Source organism: Gopherus flavomarginatus, chromosome 1 (genome assembly GCF_025201925.1).
Source record: "Gopherus flavomarginatus isolate rGopFla2 chromosome 1, rGopFla2.mat.asm, whole genome shotgun sequence".
Lineage (NCBI taxonomy): Eukaryota > Metazoa > Chordata > Testudines > Testudinidae > Gopherus > Gopherus flavomarginatus.
The window spans coordinates 7,214,427-7,235,736 of record NC_066617.1 but is presented as its reverse complement, the minus strand read 5'-3'; the positions used below and the strand labels follow the sequence as shown (position 1 = coordinate 7,235,736).

General features: G+C 49.4%; 1 protein-coding gene across 1 annotated transcript in view; it reads right to left on the bottom strand.

Annotated features, from left to right (window-relative positions):
* Window positions 1-20,457, bottom strand: part of MEST (mesoderm specific transcript) — a 34,471-nt gene extending 14,014 nt beyond the window's left edge. The window contains exons 1-9 of the mRNA XM_050936987.1: window positions 20,412-20,457; window positions 17,159-17,313; window positions 15,478-15,557; window positions 13,874-13,951; window positions 12,685-12,821; window positions 11,262-11,320; window positions 10,396-10,436; window positions 8,656-8,726; window positions 5,547-5,648 (exon numbers count right to left, since the gene is read on the bottom strand). Coding sequence (XP_050792944.1) covers window positions 5,547-5,648; window positions 8,656-8,726; window positions 10,396-10,436; window positions 11,262-11,320; window positions 12,685-12,821; window positions 13,874-13,951; window positions 15,478-15,557; window positions 17,159-17,313; window positions 20,412-20,440 — 752 coding nt within the window. The 5' untranslated portion in view covers window positions 20,441-20,457. The remainder of the gene's footprint in view (window positions 1-5,546; window positions 5,649-8,655; window positions 8,727-10,395; window positions 10,437-11,261; window positions 11,321-12,684; window positions 12,822-13,873; window positions 13,952-15,477; window positions 15,558-17,158; window positions 17,314-20,411) is intronic.
* Window positions 20,458-21,310: the final 853 nt, after the last annotated feature.

The following is a 21,310-nucleotide window of genomic DNA, read 5'->3' as shown; positions in this document are numbered from 1 at the left end:
CGTAGCCCTTAGAAGGAGCCATGTACTTCCTCTCGACGCCCTTCGCAGTGGGAGGAATGGAGGCCGGGGACTGCCAGATGGTGGTGGCGTTGGCCTGGATGGTCCGTATGAACGGCAGGGCGACCCTGGTGGGAGCGTCTGCGGAGAGGATGGTGACAATAGGGTCCTCTACCTCCGAGACCTCCTCGGCTTGTAGACTCAGGTTTTGGGCTACTCGCCGGAGGAGGTCCTGGTGCGCCCTGAGGTCCAGCGGGGGGGGGCTGTTAGAGGAGGTCCCAGCCACCGCTTCATCAGGGGAAGAAGATGAGGAGACCCCCGGCAAGAGGGTGTCTAAAGGGGGGTCTCCCTCGGCCCTCGCCTCTGCCTCAGGAGCCAAAGTGGAGTCCTGTTGCTTGGATCCTTCCTCCCCATCCGGGGAGGGAGGGGGGCGAGACAACGAGGCCTCAGGTGCCCTGCGCTCTGCAGTCGGCGGCCTAGCAGGGAGCTGTTGGGGGCCCTGGGCCTGATGATACGCCCAGGGTGTCCAGAAACCCCATTGCTGTGGGGCTGCGTCCTGCTGTGGAGGCTCGCCGAACAGCGCCGGCTGCCGGTCGGTGCCCAGCGCGTAGCCACTGTCCGCCAGCGAAGACACGGACGGCTGCCTCGAGGGCCATGGCGGAGCGGACCCTGGATGGTAATGGTCCGCGCGGGCCGGCACGGGCGATCGTCTCGGTGCCGGGGACCGGTGCCGGGAGTCGTAACGGTGCCGGGAGCGGGACCGAGTTCTGCCACGGTGCCGGGATCTGGATCGGTACCGGGCGCCGCTTCGGTGCCGGGATCGGGACCTGCCACCGGTTCGGTACCGGGAGGTCGACCGGGACCGGGACCTGCCACCAGCTCGGCGCCGGGAGGTCGACCGGTGCGGCGAACGTCTGGATCGGCTCCTGGACTCGCGGTGCCGGTAACGGCGGCTGGAGTCCGACCGCGATCGTCTCGGTGTCGACCGGCGCCGCGAGTGCGACCGGTACCGCTGAGGGGAGCGGTGCCGGGACTGCGAGCGGCGGCGGGATCTGGAGCGACCTTGACGTCGGGACCTGGAGCGAGAACGAGAGTCCCGGGACGGTGCCGACATCATAGGCTTGCCTCTGGACACAACCCGCACCGGAGGTACCGGGGGTGGTAGCTGCGTGGGCTCGGTCAGGGCTATGAGGTCCCGTGCCGAGGCGAAGGCCTCTGGTGTAGATGGCACCACTATCTCAACCCCAGATGTCATGGGGGAGCTTGGCGGCACCGGACTCGACGGACCCGCCGGGCCCGGAGTCGACGGTGCCGGCGGCGCCGCGGCCGATACTGAGGCCGGGCGCTCCACTCGGGTGTGCCTGGCCGGAGTAGTGGACTTCGACGGCCTAGGCTCTGTCCCCGGTGCCGGAGAAGGTCGGTGCCGGGGAGTCTTCTCGGTGCCGGTGCGATCCGGTGCCGGCGCCGACATCACGGCCTGCGAAGCCGCCGGGTCAAGTGCCGCCTCCAGGAGGAGAGTCCGGAGCCTTTGATCCCTCTCCTTCTTAGTCCTTGGCTTAAAAGCCTTGCAGATGCGGCACTTGTCGGATCTATGCGATTCCCCCAGGCACTTCAGGCACGCGTCGTGGGGGTCGCTCGTGGGCATAGGCTTCTTGCAGGCCGCACACTGCTTGAAGCCCGGCGAACCAGGCATGAGCCCGGTGCCGGGTGCCGGGAAGGGCTAAGCCCCCGGCGAAAAACTATTTACAACTACTTAACACTTAACTACTACTATCTAACTAACAGTCTAATTAACAACTACAATAGAGATAACGATAGAAAAACAAGGAGAGCTAGGGACGTGGAGGACAGCTATGCCGCGCTCCACAGTTCCAACGACCGACACGGCGGTAAGAAGGAACTGAGGAGCGGGTGGGCCGGCAGGGATATATATTGGGCGCCATGGCGGCGCCACTCCAGGGGGCGACCTGCCGGCCCACTGGAGTTGCTAGGGTAAAAAGTTTCCGACGAACGTGCACGCGCGGCGCGCACACCTAACTGGAATGGATGTGAGCAATCACTCGAAGAAGAACTGAAGGGCCGTTGGGTTGGCAGGGGTATATCCGGAGCCATAACAGTGCCACTCCAGGGGGTGACCCAGCTGACCCACCAAGCGTTTCTAGGGTAAAAATCTTCTGACAAATGTGCACGCGGCGCACGCTCACCTAATTGGAATGGATATGAGCAACACATTTCGAAGAACAACAGTTAAAGGTGAGTAACCGTCTTTTACTAATTTTATTAATAAAAAGAGTGGGGGGAGGGTTTACATTTTTCCTAGAAGACACTAGGCATGACTAGAGAACTAGTAGATTTATGCCAAAGATACCACAGAAGTGAAATCCAATTAACTGAGGAGGGAGGTGATTTTTATTCTGATTAAAACATTTGCTTGTTTCCTTTCATTAACACTTATTTGACTCAAATGCCTTCTGAACAAACAGCTGGAAGAAAAGCTCTTGCGTTGATGATTTAATACTCCCTTCCTCGTTACTGATTAAACTGAGGGCCAAGAGAGCTCCCACTCCACATCTCTGTGTTGTCCAAGAAAAGCCTCCTACCAAATCAGAGAGGACCAAACTTGGCAGCCGTTATTCAAAGGTAAGCCACAAGCAGGAACCCCCTAACTTATTCTGAAGAAAAATAAAGTCAAGCTGCATCATACATGATCAAGAAAAAAAAAAAAAAAAAAGCACAAGCCCATTTCCCCCTTGGGCTAGTTTAAACTGATTTGTCCAAAGCCACAGAAAAAGTCAGTGGCAGAGCTAGATCTCAGGCATTCCTGGCCCCCAGACCACACTTCGGTATTTTCCATCATCCAGAGGAATGTTCATGCAGTTTTACCACTCTTGTAGCGCAGAGCTTGTCCAACTCTTTCACAGTGTGGACCACCTCCTCCCCTCCCTATTCACAACTGCATGGCCCATCTCCTCTCCAAACCTCAATCCCATTTACAGCTGGGCAACATCCACATGCCAACCGCTACGTTGGCTAATACAGACAGGTTAGCCTCTCTCCTCCTTGATTCCAGCTATTTCTATAGGGATTTGGGCTCTTCTTTCATTGCTTGGAGGAGGGGTCAAGGAAGACAAAGCCTTTGTGGAGACACTAAATGAATTATTTGCATCAGTCTTCATTCCAGAGAACGTGAGGGAGATTCCCACACCTGAGCCATTCTTTTTAGGTGACAAATCGGAGGAACTGTTCCAGATTGAGGTGTCAGCAGAGGTGGTTTTGGAACAAATTGATAACAGTAATAAGTCTTCAGGACAAGAGGGGATTCACTCAAGAGTTCTGAAGGCACTCAAATGTGAAACAGCAGAACTATTAACTGTGGTGTGTGAATTTTCACTTAAAGAGTCTCAGTACTGGATAACTAATGTAAGGCCAATTTTTATAAAAGGCTCTAGAGGCCATCCTGGCAATTACAGGCTAGTAAACTGTGATACAGCATGGCCAGAGGGCAGCAGGAGAGGGTTAGAAGGGAGCCTTATTCCCTGTAAGGGGAAGAAAGTTTGCTATAGATTAATTAGAGCACCTGAGGCCAGTCACATGATAAAAACCCCTGCTTCAATCAGACAGTGTGGGAGCTGGAGCAGAGAACAATTTGAAGGAGTTGGAGCAGAGAGGAATTGGTGCTGGAGCAGAGAACAGTTTGAAGGGAAGCAGAGGACAGTTTAGAGAAGTGCTGCGGTGAGCTAAGAAGTCCAAGACCCTAGGTAAAGGGGCACCTGGCTTGTACAGAGGGAGGGCAGGAAGCCCCCCACAAGCTGAAAGGCAGGAGAGGGAAGTAGCCCAGGGGAAGGAAGTGTCAGTTCAAGTGGTTTACCACTATCCTCAGGGCCCCTGGGCTGGGGCCTGGAGTAGAGGGCGGGCCCAGGTCCCTCCCTCTCCACTCCCCTCCTCTAGGAAACTAAGTAGGGCAGTTAACATTCCACTGCAGGGGCAAGAAATGATGCCCTGAACCCTCCCCAAAGAAGAGAAAGCGCGAGACCCATCAAAATAGTGCCGGCAATTTGCCACAAAACCTAACATCAGTACCAGGGCAAATCGGTTGAAACTATATTGAAGAACAGAATGATCAGACACATGGACATGCTATGTTGGGGAAAAGTCAACACAGCTTCTGTAAAGGGAAATCATGCCTCACTGATCTATAGGAATACTTTGAGGGTGTCAGCAAGCAGGTGGACAAGGGTGATCCAGTTGACACAGTGTTCCTGGACTTTCAGAAAATCTTTGACAAGGTCTCACATCAAAGGCTCTTAAGCAAAGCTGTCATGCGATAAGAGGGAAGGTCTTCTCATGGATCAGTTAAGTGGTTAAAAGATAGGAAACAAAGGGCAGGAATAAATGGTCAGTAAACAAAATGGCAAGGCCTCCCCAAGGATCTGTACTGGGACCAGTGCTGTTCAACAGATTCATAAATGATCTGGAAAAGAGGGTAACCAGTAATGTGGCAAAGTTTCCAGATGATACTAAATTACTCAAGATAGTTAAGTCCAAAGCTGACTGAGAAATCTTATAAAGGGATCTCACAAAGCTGGGTGACTAAGGAACAAAATGGCAGCTGACATTCAGTGTTGATAAATGTGAAGTACTGCACATTCGAAAAAAATAATCCAAACTATACATACTGCATGATGGGGTCTAATTTAGCTGTTAGTACTCAAGAAAGATCTTGGATAGTTCTCTAAAAACATTTACTCAATGTGCAGTGGCAGTCAAACAAAGCTAACAGAATGTTAGGAACCATCAGGGAAAGGACAGATAAGATGACAAAATAGAATGCCATTGTATAAATATGGTATTCCCACATCTTGAATACTGTGTCCAGTTCTTGTCGCCTCATCTCCAAAAAAGAGATTAGAATTGGAAAAGGTACAAAGAAGGGCAGCAAAAATGGTTAGGGGAATGGGACAGCTTCCATAGAAGGAAAGATTAAAAAGACTGGGCCTGTTCAATCCTAGAAAAGAGATGACTAAAGGGGGATATGATAGAGGTCTATAGAATCATGAACGAAGTGGAAAAAGTGAGTAAAGAAGTGTTCTTTACCCCTTCACATAACACAAGAACCACCCAATTAAATTAATAGGCAGCAGGTTTAAAACTAACATAAGGAAGTACTACTTTACATAACGCAGAGTCAACCGGTGGAACTCATTGCCAGGGGATGTTGTGAAGGCCACAAGTATAATTGGGGCAAAAGAATTAGATAAGTTCATGGAGAATAGTTATTAGCCAAGATGATCGGTGACAAAGCCCATGCTTCACGTGTCCCTAAGCCTTTGATGGCCAGAGCTGTGACTGGACGACAGGAGATGGATCACTCGATAAAAGCAGTTTTGTTTATTCCCATGAAGCACCAGGCACTAGCCAATCTTGTGTTCTTATATGACCAGGCAGCTCTCTGCAGACCACCAGTAAGTGCTCCATGGCTCTCAGTTTGGAAATACCGGGATGAGCTGGTGCGAGACATCAACAGAGAAGGAAATTAGAGAGCAACATACCTGTCAACAACAAGGTTTCCATCATTTGTCCGGATTGCTGTCCACATGTCCCAGTATTCCGCCGCTGAAGGCTGCGTATACGGACCAAAGACTGCACCAAGTCTGAAAAAAAATTCAGAGAGGCATGAAGATCTTTACAGTACATATCCCGTCCCAGAATGAACAGGATATAACACCACTTAATACCAGACTCAAAAACTAGTTTCAGGGCAAAAGTGTCAAATGATTACAAGATTCATTTGTAAAATATACAACCTTGGAGCATCCCAAATTATCCAAATTAAAAGGACAGTGTCAAATTTAGCAGCGATTCTGAAGGGGGGAAGGAAAGGTGTTTCAGAGCATCTAAAATGAACAGAAATTTCAATGAATTGTTTATGGGAGAGGACAGTGATTTTGTTGTTGCTGTTCCCCATGCAGCACTGGAAAACCAAGTACAGCAGCATTGTACTGGTGTCAAAACCAACTGTGGATCTCTGAGGTCCATGCTGAGTGTCAGGGGGACGGGGGAGTGGAAAGAGAGAAATCTCATTTATTTAAGTCACATCTGAAAAACCTTAACCTAGTAAACTGCATGGGACCCAGCCCAGAATGGGGGCATCTGAAGTCAAATCCCAGTGGGATCAAATGAATCTAGGCCAGTGGTCACCCACGATCGACGGGTCAATCCTGGAGCCTCTGCCAGTTGATCATGATCTCCGGGCCACTAAAAGTCTGGCGGCGCAGTGAGGCTCAAGTAGGCTGCCTGCCTGCTGTGGCCCCACGCTGCTCCCAGAAGTGGCTGGTTGATGGCATGTCTCTGCAGCCCCGCGGGGGATAGGGGGACAGGTGAGATGGCTCCACGTGCTGTCTCCGGCCCCAGCACCGTCCCTGCAGCTCCCATTCGCCACAGAGACGTGCCAGCAGCCAGCTGCTTCCGGGAGAGGCATGGGGCCACAGCAGGCAGGCAGGCAGCCTGCCTGAGCCCTGCTGCACCATCGGCCAGGAGCCACTTGTGCTAAGTGCTTCCTAGCCAGAGCCTGCACCTTATACTCCCTGCTGCACCCCTGTCCCAGCCTGGAGCCCCCTCCTGCACCAAACTCCCTCCCAGAGCCCTCACCCTCTCCTGCACCCCAACACTGCACCAGCCAAGAGCCCCCTCCTGCACCCAAACTCTCTCCCAGAGCCCACACCCCTCACCTCCTTGTGCACCCCAATCCCCTGCACCAGCCCAGAGCCCCTTCCTGCACCAAACTCCCTCCTAGACCTTGCACCCCTCACTCCTGCACCCCAACCCCCTACCCTAGGCTCAGCCCGGAGCCCCCTCCCACATTCCAAACCCCTCGGCCCCAGCCCAGAGCCTGCACCCCCTCCTACACCCCAACCCCCTGCCCCAGCCCAGTGAAAGTGAGGGAGGGTGGGGGAGAGTGAGCGATGGAGGGAGGGGGGAATGGAGGGAGCAGGGCAGGGCCTTGGGGAAGGGTGGGGTTGATCTTAAATTCAAAAAGTGATCTTGGCGTAAAAAGGTTGGAGAGCCCTGATCTAGGCATTCTGAACCTAGGATGAAATGCTGGCCCTAATGAAGTCAATAGCAAAACTGCCACTGATTTCAGGAAGGTGAAGGTTTCACCCCTAATGCTTAAACCATAACTCTGCATGGCTACAGATGAGGGAATCCTGAGACTCCCTATCTGCTTTTCCTGTTCCACGTCCTGACTGATGTGTCTTTAAAGGAGTTATATTTGTTGTCTGCAGGCAGCACCTTTAAGAATCAGAGAAATATAGGGCTGGAAGGGACACTGAAAAGTCATCTACTCCAGCCCCATACACTGAGATGGGACCAAGTAAATCTAGAGCATTCCTAACAGACGCTTGTCCAGCCTGTTCTTAAAAACCTCCAATGACAGGGTTCCACAACCTCCCTTATCATTAGAAAGTATTTTCTAATCTTTAACCTAAATCTGGCTGGCTGCAGGACTTTTTGTCCTACCATAATGGACACGGAGAACAATTGATCACTGTTCTCTTTCTAACAAACCTTAACATATTTGACCACTGTTATCCGGTCCCCACTCAGACTTCTTTTCTCAAGACTAAACACACTCAGGTTTTTTATACTTTCCTCATAGGTCAGGTTTACTGAATCTTTAATCATTTTTGTTGCTCTCCTCTGGACTCTCCCATTCGTCCACACCTAAGTGTGGTGCCCAGAACTGGACAGTTTTTCAGATGAGGCCTCACCAGTGCAGAGCAGTGCGGGACAATCACCTCCCATGTCTTATATACGACACTTCTGTTAGTGGACCCCAGAATAATATTAGTCTTTTTTGCAACTGCATCATATTATTGGCCCATTCAGTCTGTGATTCAATATAACCCACAGCTATTTTTCAGCAGTGCTACCACCTAACCAGTTAGTCTCTATTTTGTAGTTGTGAATTTGATTGTTCCTTCCTGTTTTGCACTTATCTTTACTGATTTTCATCTTGTTGATTTCAGACCAATTCTCCAATATGTCAACGTTGTTTTGAATTCTAACACCACCCTCCAAAGTCCATGCAACACTTCCCAGTTTGGAGTCAGCCACATATTTTATAAGCATAATTTCCATTCCATTATCCAATTCACCAATGAAAAGATTGAATAGTACTGGACCTCTAGGGGACCCCAATAGATATATCCCCCCAGTCTGAACTATTGATAATAACTCTGAATGGTCTTTCAACCACTTTTGCACCCACTTTATAGTAATTTCATCTAAAACCACATTTTTCTAGTTTTCTTAGGACAATGTTGTGGGACCTAGTGTAACGCACCAAATCAGAAAGGGAAACAAGTTCTTTAGACATGAACAGTGCTTCCAAGTAAAGTCTGTCTGAACTTCAGAATATCTTCAGCATAACACAGTACCTCTGCCTACCACCGATGAACTGGATGGAACGACAGTGAGCAACTGTCCCCTCCATGTATGAACAAGTAGCCATCTAGTAACTACAGCCTACAGAGGACGCATGACTTAATACTTTTATACAAGTGAGTGTTTCCTGGGTTATACTCCTACCTAATCTATACATTTGTCACAACAGGGTTGTCCCCTACAGTGTGTGTAGTGCTCAGGACACCAACTCACCCTCTGGAGAAGAAGTAGTAGTTCATTAGCCGAGTGATGATGGCGGACAGTAGGCCACCATCCTTGAGAATCTTTGGCAGAAGAAAGGAGAAAAACGCCATTAAATGCCACATAGACAGCAATGAGCCCTTGCCTGTTCAGGGGGCCTTTCCTACAGAGCTACCAGGCCCCCATGATCCAGCAGTCTTACAGAACCGCCATTTCCCCACAATCACTGAAGTAAATCCATTGTTACTGCTAGATTTTACAAAGTTAACACACTGAACCAAAGCACCTTCAGCCACTGATCTCTTTAGGCCATTTGAACCTCAGATTAAACACACTAAAGCCAAGACTTGAGAAAATGATTAGGCACCTAGTAACCAGAAAGCAATAAGTGTTTTTTGTTTTATCTGAGGAGGTGTCAGGGAAGGATAAGCAGCCTTGCTGGGATGAGCAGCTCACCCATCACTAATGAGAATGGGAAAGGTGATGGGTTTCCTACCAGAAGCTCCATTTTTCACATCAGCATCTGGACAGTCCGTGTTTGATAAATCTGAATCCCTTCCCCCTTCCAAGTCCCACTTGCTTGTTACTGTACGGAGAAGGAGCATTTCCAGTCCCTCTTTCCAGCCTCCCACCCAGAACCTGCTAGTTACTGCAGAGAGTGAAGGTGTTCGCTAGGCTACCTCACCTACTGCCTGCTGTCTGGCTGCTGCAATGGGGAGACATCTGTTTCTCTGACCCCTCCCCCAGGGAGTTCCAGTGCCTGGCTCTGCTGCTGCTTAGAGCTTTCCAAAAGCACCAGCAGCATGAAATTGACCTGCTTTTGGTCCATTTCCTAATGTGTAGTGCCCAGAGCCAGACACAGTGGCTTCCCCAATAACAGCAGTGGAAGTTGGCATGTCTCTGCTAAGTTTTCACTCTGAGCAGCAGCAGAAATTCAAGAACAGACTGTAACAGGCTAGTGTGTCTTGGAGATGCTGAGCACATTTTGGGCGTATAAGACTTTTTTTTAAATGGAAGGGTTTTTTAAACTGCACCAATTGTGGCCATCAGTTTTATGACTCATCTGAAAGACTACTTGTACAGGAGGATAGCAGCCACTACCACCAGATGAGAGCACTGGCTCTGGGCAGTCAGAGGGAATAGCACCCCCAGCGCTCGCACAACCTTGGTGTTTCCAATAGGTATTCCACCCCACTACCAACCTGACCCTGCAAGTTCTGGTAAGATCAAAGCACATGGTGGTACAATGAAACATAACGTTTAACAACTCTTGTTCTCCGAGGCCATGCCTACCCTACCGCTTGTATCGGCAAAACTTATGTCACTCAGGGGTGCGAAAAAACACACCCTCCTGAGTGACATAAGTTTTGCTGGCACATGTGGTAGTGTGCCTAGCGCTGTATTGGGGGGAGAACTTCTCCCGCTATCCTAGCTACTGCCGCTCGTGGAGGTGGTTGTATAAGGTTGACGGGAGAGCTGTGTCCCATTGGCATAGAGCAGTTACACGAGTGATCTTACAGCGGTGCAGCTACACCGGTGAGTTCGCTAGGGTAGACGTGGCCTGAATAATTGCTCCCCCCTTAACGGCACCTAAACATTTACATGCAGTAATTTAAAGCAAGCCAACAAATTACAGTAGCTGGAAAAAGATGCATTCTAGGACAAAAAAAGGGCACACACTCAAACTCAGGCGTAGAAGTTTTATTCTTGATACTTCCAGATTTCATAAAACTAGCGACCAAAGCAGCTCACCTTCTGAATGAACCGGGGGTAATGAGTTTCTGGGAAAATACCTGGAAGTGTTTCAGAAAACAGACACTGCAGTTACTTAATTGTGCTCTGACATTTCCTAGTCTTCCTCCTCTGCCGTCCCCCTGCCTGTGGAGCATCAGTGAATGCATTTGCTGACAGCCAGATATGAATACCTTAAATGGGGATGGCTAAGTCTTCTTTTTTTTTTTTTTCTTTTTAAAAAACACTTAATAGAATTAATTTTTGTGCATGGCAGACAGGCAGCGATGCCACTGTTATAGGCTACAAATGCCATCACGGCACTGAACCAGCCAAGTCAGGACAAAGAGTGGCCAAAAATCATGTCATAAAGAAGGGAAGAAATTCTTACTCCTCAGTGGCAGCACCATTCAGAAATGTGCCACAATAGAGACCGTCTGCCCTTACAAGCTGCATTAACAGGATCAATCTGCTACTAATAAAACAGAGGGAGACGTGTCTGTTGTCCAGTTTAATCAGCCTTCCTGTGTTCTATAGCCAGCCATTCCCCCACCCCCTTCCCCACTTAAGAGTGAATTTTAGTGCTGTGGAAGGTGCTGCACTGACAGCACTGAAACCTTCCACTAACCCACAGAAAAGGGAGAGCAGTGAAAGGTTCCCCCCACTGCTACACCAGTGTGCCTAATCCCTGGCCTGGAGGGCCCCTGTCTCTGAGTCAGAGGGGGGTTCACTCTCTTGTGCCCATTCAGCCCTTGGCGCTGTGATGAGACTGCCAGCAAAGGGAGCAGTTAGTCTCAATGGTGATGCAGGCACCAACATCAGAGAAGTGGATCGAGACCCACCAATTCATTCTTCACAGATCACGTTACTCTAAGCATAACAGTTACCTCCATTGGATAAACAGAGGCTGTTGATCAGGACACATCCAGTTTTATTGCGTTCATACCTGGAGAACAAAAGACAAGGCTGAACTAAACTGGAGCGATTCTCAGCCAGTTCCAAGAAGTGATTGACCAACAGACTGCAGTAATATCGCCATTTATTAAAACGTAATCCAGGATGCAAAGTAACCTATGAGACCTGATCTCGAAAGTAGCATAGGAACAGCAGTGTCAAAGGACTCCCTACAGCTCTCCTCACTGTACAGCTCATTCCCATTGCAGCAATCCCTGTTAAGAGAGTAAACAAGGCCTTCTCTAACGCATGCTTTATGACATAGTCTCAGCAGCCTTGGGGAAAGTCCTCTCGGCCTGGATCTCAAGAGGGATACAGAAATAGGCACACTGGATTTGCACTACTGGATGTTCTATTTGCTGAATAATTTTCACTTTAGACTAGTTAAAAAGTCAGCAGTGCTTACCACCCACCCTCCCCTACTCATATCATTAACTGGTTAGACTGGGAGCTCATAGCACACGGCTAAATTGTTTGTACTAAATAATAAAAATTTGTAAAAACACCTTCTTAAATGCTAATACAATGCACTCACATTTATACATCTGACACGTTCCTAGAGATTCCACACCACCCCACGTTAAGGAGTTCTGTGTGGAAGTTACACCTTGCAGCACTTCCCAATGACAGGGAGCCTGGTCCACTGATTAGAACAAGGAACTGCACATTAAAACACCCAGGTTCTGACTCCTCCTCTGCCAGTGACTTGCCCTCGGACAAATCCCTCAGCCACTTTTTGGTTCAATTTCCCCCAGCTATAAAGGGGTATTCTATCTGCTCCCTCCCTCGTAGGGGGGGTTGGAAGGCCAAATCCTTAACATTTGCCACCTACTTTGCGGTCAGAAGGTGAAAGGCAAAGCATTATCAGCTGCTGCTAACATTTCTGACAGGAAGAAAAGTGTTAACCTAGGTAGAGTCCTTCCATCTGTGAATAACCATCCCCCGTGGTTTCATACAGACCCTGATCAACTGTGACAGAAGATGCTCTTGGCTTGTAAAGACTTGCCCTGTTCAATCCTCACATCCTTGACAAGCCTCCAGGTCTCAAAAACAAAGAGTATGTTGTGCATCTAGTTTTGGAGATGGCTAGACAAGACTATTCCACTGTAACTGTCTACACAGCTCCCATTGAAGTCAATGGTGGCAGCCTATCAGCTTCCCTCCATCTATCTACCTATCTTATTCTACTGCATCCATCAGCATGGTATCGCACTGGTACCTCCTGCTGTCACCCAGAATCTCAGGGGTGGGATGGGGAAAGAGAGGGCTCTGCACCATTTACTTTTACTTAGCTTCAGGGAATTAAACCCTAGGAGGACGACGAAGAGCATTCAGAGCTTTAGTGCTTCCAGTGACCTGTGGAGCAGTTCCTGTGCAACTGTGTCTCCGTAGTCATGAGACAGGAGGTTGATCCTCTGATTTCGGAGACCCAGGTGCCCCAGCAGCCCCTCAACGATGTTGGCCTGCTCAAAAATGGAATAGCGATGGGGCCTCTGTTTAAAAAGCAAAAGCAAGAGAGAGCTCCAGTGAGAGAAATGTCATACACTTTTATCTTATTAGTTACAGAGAGCTGGAATATCACCATACTGGTTCTTCTGAACAGCCCCCCCTGGCAGTTCCAGTGTGACCAAGTTCAGTGCCTGGACACAACTGAGCACCAGTGTTCATGGACAAATGCAGAAGCATGATACAAGCCCAGGACTGACAGCCAACAACTCAGATTCTAGCCCAGGCTCCTGCTGATTTACTGAGACACCCTGAGCAAATCATTTTACCGCCATGTGCCTCAATTTCCTCATCTATAAAATGGAGATAATGAAACAACTCACAGAAGGTCTGTGATGATTACCTAGTGTGTGTCAAGCTCTTTCAAGATGAAGAGCTAAGTACTATCACGCTCACTCAGTGATTTGTTTGCAAGGTTATAATTACACTAGCGTAACCACAAGCTAGTAACCCTTTGCCAGCATTTTACCTGTGTCAGAGCTGCCTAACGTGAAAAGTGAAACAAAACTGTTCTACAGAGGTGAGCCAACACTCCAGTGGAGTGTGATCACTTTAGAGAACATAGCATCATGTCCCAGTTCTGACGTTTGATTTTGACCCCAATCACATTCTAACAATTGTATCTTTATTTCTGTTACTGAAAAATATTAGAGATACAAGGTGGGTGAGGTAATAGCTTTTACTGAACCAACTTCTGCTGGTGAGAGACACAAGCTTTCAAGCTTAAGAGCTCTGTGTAAGCTTGAAAACTTGTCTCTCATCAACAAAGTTGGTCCAATAAAAGACATTACCTCACCCATCTTGTGTGCCTAATATCCTGGGAGCGACACAGCTACAACAACACTGCATCCTGAAAAAAATGTAAATGGATGAAGACAGAAAGCAACCTGGGAAATGAACCGATGTCATCAAAATCCACAGTAAATAAAATCCATCTTCCCAGGCACGAGCATGTGTGATGCCATTGGTCTGGATGCACTTTCGTTATTAAATTCATTTTACAAAAGAAACTACACAATCATCTGTCAGGACCACTTACAGGCTTGTCACTAAAACCGAATCCTACAAAATCCAGAGCGATCACTCTGTGAAATCGCTGGGTCAGCCCTTCCCAAATCTGTAAGAGAAGAGAGGAAATCATAAGAGCAGCTACACTCATATCTCCAAAGCCTACGCACAAGATGGACGGTTCTACACTGTAATTTCTTAAAGCTCCTCCCAGATACACACGCTGCAAACACATAGTGAACTGTAGTGGATTTGAGTTATCATAATAACTAGTACATTCATGACAGCAAAAGCCAACAGATCTTCTAAAGAGTTATTTCACCCATTCCCCGTGATGGGATTTCTCCCTGCAAAGGCCACATTGGCTAGATCCCAAGGTTCTCCTCTGGTTTGACTCTCCATCCAACGTAAGACCCAGTTTGATAGCTATATCCTCTGATCAGATGTACCATATGGGAATTGCCTTCAGAACCTGTCAATCTGACACCACAATCACTCAACAGGGAAGTCCACCTTCTCATCCATTACAAAGGTAGTGCCCCTGTTCCCCCAAAAATGCAAGTATTCAAAAGGACTCAGATTTTGAGATGACAGCTGCACCTCTCAGCGAGAGGCCTTTATGGAACTATTTTAAAAAGAAAATATCAATATTCATATAGGCCAGCTGGGAGAAGCTGCCACCATCATCTTGGAATCCGTTTGTAGCCAGAGGTGATTTCTGCTCCCTTTGGAACTTACAAAATCCAGCATCTGGTCCCAGAAATGCCACACTTATTACCACCAAACACTTACACAGCACAGGAAACTGACATCACTCTTTACAAGTACAAAAGAACCCTGTTAATTCGACCCTCCATTATCTGGCTCTCCATATTAACCAAACAACCACCACACTCAAGTCCAGAAGCAGGTGATCTCTCCTGTAGCCACTAGATGGTGCTGCGTCCTTGCACTTTCCCATTCTCTGGCTTATCTGTATTTTTGATTATGTGATCTGGCCCCAGTCCCAATTAGATCAGATAACAGGGTTCTGCTGTATAAAGACAAGTTTCCTGCTCCCGAGAACACACATGCAAAATAAATCATAGGATAAAAATCTCAGGAGCGGAAGGGCCAAGGGATTAATAATGAGTAGAAGAGATGCTTAGAAGTGGGTCTTAAGGAAAGAACTGAAGCGGGGCAGGACACTTGGCAGATGAGAACAGAGCACTCGAAGCACAGAAGGCAGAATCAGAAAAGGCCTGAAAAAGGGTGTGAGATGAAGGAGGAAGTGGCAAGAGAGAAGTGGGAAGAATTTAGGGTGAGGAAGGGATATCAGAGACATAGGTAGGTGGAAACAAGGTTATATAGGGTCTTGCAGGTGATGGCTTAGCCACACTTGGCACAATTTGTCATTGTTTTGCAAGTTTCACCCAAGGGCAAAGTCTTGGCTATGAGAGAAAAGAGTGACGTGGGCTGAGGGAGCCAAAACAAGAACTCTGTCACAAACTAGGGAATCGCTCTCTCCTCCATGATTCACTGATCAGACAGGCCCATTTATTCCTCCCGAGGGATTCCCCTCTAGTTTCCAGGGGAAGTGAGAATCACCGATTTTACTGACACAGTCCACACTTTGTGCTTACTTGGTCCCCTCACCTTGTACCAATCGTAGCTGGAGGTTGGGAAGCCGTGTAACAGAACCACAATATCTGAACTGCCAAGTGCACCTGATGAATCTGAGGAGAGAACAGGACATCAGCAAGGCACGCTACACTCCAAGGAGGCTCTCTCTTTAAACTTTAAAACAGCTGCACAGGATAACGTATCAGGAACCAACAGTAATATCAACCAAGCTGTGTGTTCCAGGCTCCCAATAAGAGTTTTGCTGGTTTCTGAACACTAAAAAATTAGATCCCTCCAGCCACAAAGGCTCCCTCACGGTAACCATTCTTAGAACCTAACACACAGACAAACCCCCCAAGACTTTGCCATTCAGAGACTTCTCAGCTTGCACAAAAACCTGCTGCTGCTAGGGCTATTGTTTCTTAGGAGCTGGACAGAGGCACCTCGCAGAGGAGTGCGTTTACACTCTTGGTGGAATGGCACCACGTGGGGGCTCACAACATTAGGCTATCGATCCAGTCTATGTACACAGACAACTTCGGAGCAATGAGAGCGATCTTACATTTACATAACACCTTTCATTCTGAATGATCCCAAAGCACTACACAAATTTTAAACTGATAGGGAAACTAGGAACCAGACACTCAAATGCAGCCATCTCTTGGGTAAAACATGACAGCTGTTTCACAACACACAGCAGCAGGTTAAGGACAGGAAGTGGAGAAAAATACTGCTCCCAACTGAAACTGTGGCATGGGGAAGACTTGGGGAAAAGTATATTGTGAGCATCTGTACTTAAAACTGCAATTTGGCCACAATTTAGGGCCTGTCACACTTCACAATGAGGCCCAACCTGCTTGTGGCCTTTAGGTACTACCATGATATAAATGTTTAATAGTAACAATACTGACCCTGGTTCTAGACCCGTAGTCCAATCCCCCCAAAGTGAATTAACCGATCTATATTTGCCACTTAATTCAAGGAGACCAGACGGCTCCATTTCTGTGTAGTGTGGCGAGAAAACACCTCAAGAGCGAGGGAGAAAGGACTCCCCTCATCTTCTCTTCAATCATTGCCATAGTTTCAACCTAGTGTTAACTTCCCTCTCACAATGGACTGGCATCTGCATGCCCCTTCAGGACACATCCCAGTACAAATGCTCCCATCTCACCTGTTTCTGTCCAGTCTCTCTCCCTCCACACCCCAGTTTTATTTGTCTATGTATTTATTTTAAAATGTTTTGCTCTTCTCTCTTTTCTCTTTTTTTTTCCTGCCTCCTGTCTCCCCTAAGTGTTTATGTTTTCCTCGATTCTCCAGTGCTTTTCCAGCATGCCTATGTCTTTACTTTCCCCTAAATTCTTCAGTGTCTCCCTCCCTCACCCTTCTTCCCCATGCATATCTTGCAGGGGCTCTCCACTCTGTGCCAGTCCACCAGCTTCCATATGTTCCTCCCCAACCTTCTCTCCCAGTGCTTTCAAAGCTTCTCTCTAGTATTGCCTGGTGGCATAGACCAGCAGCACTGCAGAGAGAAGCAGTTTGTAGCACCACCTGGGGGAGAATAGTGAAGGCCCAGCAGCTGCAGCTAGGCAGTTCTCAGTCACAGTGCAAAGGTCTGTCTGCTAGTTTGGCACCCCCAGGCTGAGGAACGCAGGATCTCCTCAGTGCTGCAGAAAGCTCCACTCCAAGGATGCACCGCCCCCCTGTCACTCCTCACCTCTATAAAAGATGTTTTGGGTCTTGTATGTGAAATACCTTCCTGACTCCCTCCATGAGTGAAGGGCTGGGGACAGCTTAGGCGGAGGGATGTGCAGGTAGACAGCAAGGAGGGGTACGCTCAGCAGCCCCACTTGAATCCACCACTCTTTCATCCTGCCAGAGAAAACAAACACAGAAATGAGCAAACACGGCACGATCTTCCCATCTGAAAGACTGCACAGTTGCATCAAGCCTCCTGTGTCTGCCTCATTGTGACACACATCACCGGTTTAGTTTGAAAGCTCTGATTACCCAACATTCACCAGGAAATTCACCCTCAAACCACATCTTTCCACCAGTGTCTGCTTTTCACCTTCTGAAGATACCAAGACACATTAGTCTTGAAACCTTTCTCTCTGCTGCTGCTAACACTAAAATCCTGCCACAAAACTACTAGTAAGGGAATCACAACTCAGACCAAAACTAAGCAGTTTTGTAGCAACCATAAGGCCAGACTGACTGCTCCCAGGGTTATACAGTCCTTTCCTGATCAGTAGCGCAGTTCTGTACGTCATAGGATTTTCAGCCCAGGTTGACAACAATCAAAGGTTTGCCTGTTTGATATTCTTCTAGGCATTTACATCATTTTCATCCCTGTGCCTTATATCACATGTAGCCTGTGTGAAATCAGTTTGGTGTGTCAGTCAAGTTCTTAAGTGTCTACATAACATCATCACCTTACAACATCCGCCAACCAGATAAGTGCCAATCTTAGCCTAGAGACCAAGGACTCAATGGGCTATGGAGATTAAATGGCCCCCTAACCCCTGGTGCCTCCAAATCAGGAGTTTGAGGCACACATGTGGAATGGTTCTGGGCAAACTTGCACCACAACTGTATTTATTCTGGGGTTAGAGAGAGGACTTCAAACTCCAGGATTGTCAAGCCATCAGCAAGCCAGGCTGAGAGGGACACCATGTGGGACAGTGAGCAGGGGGCCTCTGCTCAGGAGCAGGGTGTTCCTGGCACACCCTGCAGGCAGAAAGGGGAAGCCTGACCCCCTTGCCTCTGCACCAGGAGGCTACTGCCCCCACTGGCTATGGTGCTCTGGGTGAGGGCCCACGTTGCCCCGGCCTAAGGCCAGTCCTGCATGCTGTTTCATTTGTGTTACTGCACACCATTGCCATAGTGAAATAAAGCAAGCGAACAACTGCAAGCAGAGGGCTTGCAACAGAGAATCAGTTTTAACCAACCTTTCCCTGAAGGCTTTTCAGGACTATAATGGAGGTTTTGTCGAAGCTTCCTTTGTACCATTCATGTGCACTTAGTGTAAAGCAAAACGTGCTGTTCTCTTTCACTTACAGCTGCCCAAAGTGCAGCACGTCAAAAATGGGACACAAAGGGAAATGTAATTGTGATCTTTTTATTTAAGCCATCAACAAAAGGCTAGAATTGTTACACTGCTGGTCTTCTGAGCGGAAATAAAATCAGCCCTGTGTAAGGTTATATCACAAAACTGAACAATAAATTGCTTACATCCATTTAAAAATCCAATGAATTATTTTGAAGTGAATAGTACAATGTCAAATTACGCCTCAAAAACTACTGACAAATTTCTGCAGACTGCTTTCTTTTGTGGCAGAAGTTAGGGATGTAAACTTAAAGCTGCCAAAGACTATAATCACAATATTTAAGCTTGATTCTCCCCACACATTCTTGGATCCTGTCAGCCAAGCATCCTCTCAGCCTTCAGAGCGAGTCTTAGCCTTTCGTTATTACATTGTTCAATGTTACAGGCATTCAGCAGAATCTACAAAAGCGTCTTAAAAATGCAAACAAAAGCATAAATTAACTTTACATAGACCCCAAACCGGACCCACACTGAGTTAGAGAGGCCCCTAGAGAGAGCCCCATGCTGCAGGAGTCTCTCTGAGAACACTAGTGTAACAGTGCAATTATAGCATTAATTATCAATAGGTCACTAGTCCCAAGTCCGTCTTGCATAGAAGTAGGGTGGACAGACAGACAGCAAGTGTGAAAAATCGGGACGAGGGTGGGGGTAATAGGAGCCTATATAAAAAAAAGACCTAAAAATCAGGACTGTCTCTATAAAATCGGGACATCTGGTCACCCTAGCACAGAGCTTTGTGATATGCCCCAGCAGACAACTCTTTACAACAAGTGTTTAGTATTTAGCAAGAGAGAAAAACAAAATGCTGTCAGAACAGTTTGGGACAGAGCAAAGCCCCACCTCCCACTCCAGGGGTACAGCCCTCCCCCACCCCACCGTCACCTCTGGGAGCAGGAGCACAGCCCCCCATGCACCCCCTTCAGGAAGCACTTTCCCTTCAGGGGGCATAACCTCCCCCCAACTCCACCCTCACCTCTGGGAGGGGCAGAGACCCCCATGCTCCCTCTCCTGGGGGCACGACCACCCCCTGACCACACCCTCACTTATGGGGGCAGGGGCACAGCCCCCCATGTAGCCCCTCCAGGAGGAACAACCCTCCCTCACCTCTGGGAGGGGCAGAGCCCCCCAGGCACCCTCTCCTGGGGGCACAACCACCCCCTGACCCCACCCTCACTTATGGGAGCAGGGGCACAGCCCCCCATGTAGCCCCTCCAGGAGGCACAACCCCCCCACCTCTGGGAGGGGCAGAGCCCCCCATGCTCCCTCTCCGGGGGCATGACCACCCCCTGACCCCCCGTCACTCATGGGGGGCAGGGGCACAGCCCCCCATGTAGCCCCTCCAGGAGGCACAACCCCCCCACCTCTGGGAGGGGCAGAGCCCCCCATGCTCCCTCTCCTGGGGGCACGACCACCCCCTGACCCCCCCTCACTCATGGGGGCAGGGGCACAGCCCCCCATGTCGCCCCTCCAGGAGGCACAACCCCCCCTCACCTCTGGGAGGGGCAGAGCCCCCCAGGCACCCTCTCCAGAGGTCACAGCCCCCCCAACCCCACCATCCCCTCCAGGGGGGCAGAGCACTTCCCCACCCCCCCCATAAAGATATTAAGCCCCTCCCCCATACTCCTCCCCCTCTGGGGGGCAGAGCGTCCCCCCACCTTCCACGCCCCTTTCCCGGGGGCACAGACCCCCTCACGGCCAGGGGGCAGAGCCTCCCCCCATTCGCCTCTCCCCAGGACAGCGCCCCCCCAATGGGCAGCCCAGTTCCGGGGGGGGGCAGGCCCCGCCCCCCGGGACAGAGGAGCCGAGCCGAGCCTCGTCCCCGCTGAGGGGCTGCTGGGCGCGCGCTGCGCGCCCCCGTTACCTGGGTTCAGGGCGGCACCCGCGTTCCATGCTCCTAGAGGGGCGGGGTCCCCGAGGGCGTTGGAGTGCGCATGCGCGGCCCACCAGCCCGCCCATCCTTTCCATAGAGCCTCCCCAGCGTGGCTAGACGGTCCCGCAACCAAGGTCGGGCGCCACCGACACCTGCTGGGGCGCGGTGGTACTGCGCAGGATTCTGCGGCTCTGATTGCAAGGTGAATGCGCCCTGAATGCCTGATGCTGGTTTTTGCACTGGAAATATATGCCATCGCTGCGGGTACAGTTCCTTGCGCTAGGCAGGCAGGCCTTTTTCTGCATCTCTCGGCTGCTGCAGGTTTTTCCAATAAGGCCTGCAGACTTTTGCCAGCATCCATCTCCTGCTGCAGGTGTTCGCACAAGGCCTTCAGACCTTTGCATGAATGCATCTGTCATCTGCTGCAACTCTTTGCACTAGTTATGCAGGCCTTTTCCTGCATCCCTCTGCTAATGCAGTTCTTTGCACTAGGCCTGTAGGAATTTGCATGCACACATCTGCTGCTGCAGGGCTTTGCACTAGGTATGCAAGTTTTGCATGCATCCTTTAGCAGCTGCAGTTTTTTGCACAGATCACCATCCCCTGGTGAACCTAGTTTAAAGCCCTCCTCACTAGGTTAGCCAGCCTGTCTGCGAAGATGCTCTTCCCTCTCTTCGTTAGGTGGAGCCCATCTCTTTCTAGCAATCCTTCTTCCTGGAACAACATCCTATGGTCAAAGAATCCAAAGCCCTCTCTCCGACACCACCTGCATAACCACGCATTTACCTCCACAATTCGATGGTCCTTTTCTTTCAACAAGGATGATGGATGAGATGAGAACACGACTTGCACCTCAAACTCCTTTACCCTCCTACCCAGAGCCACGCAGT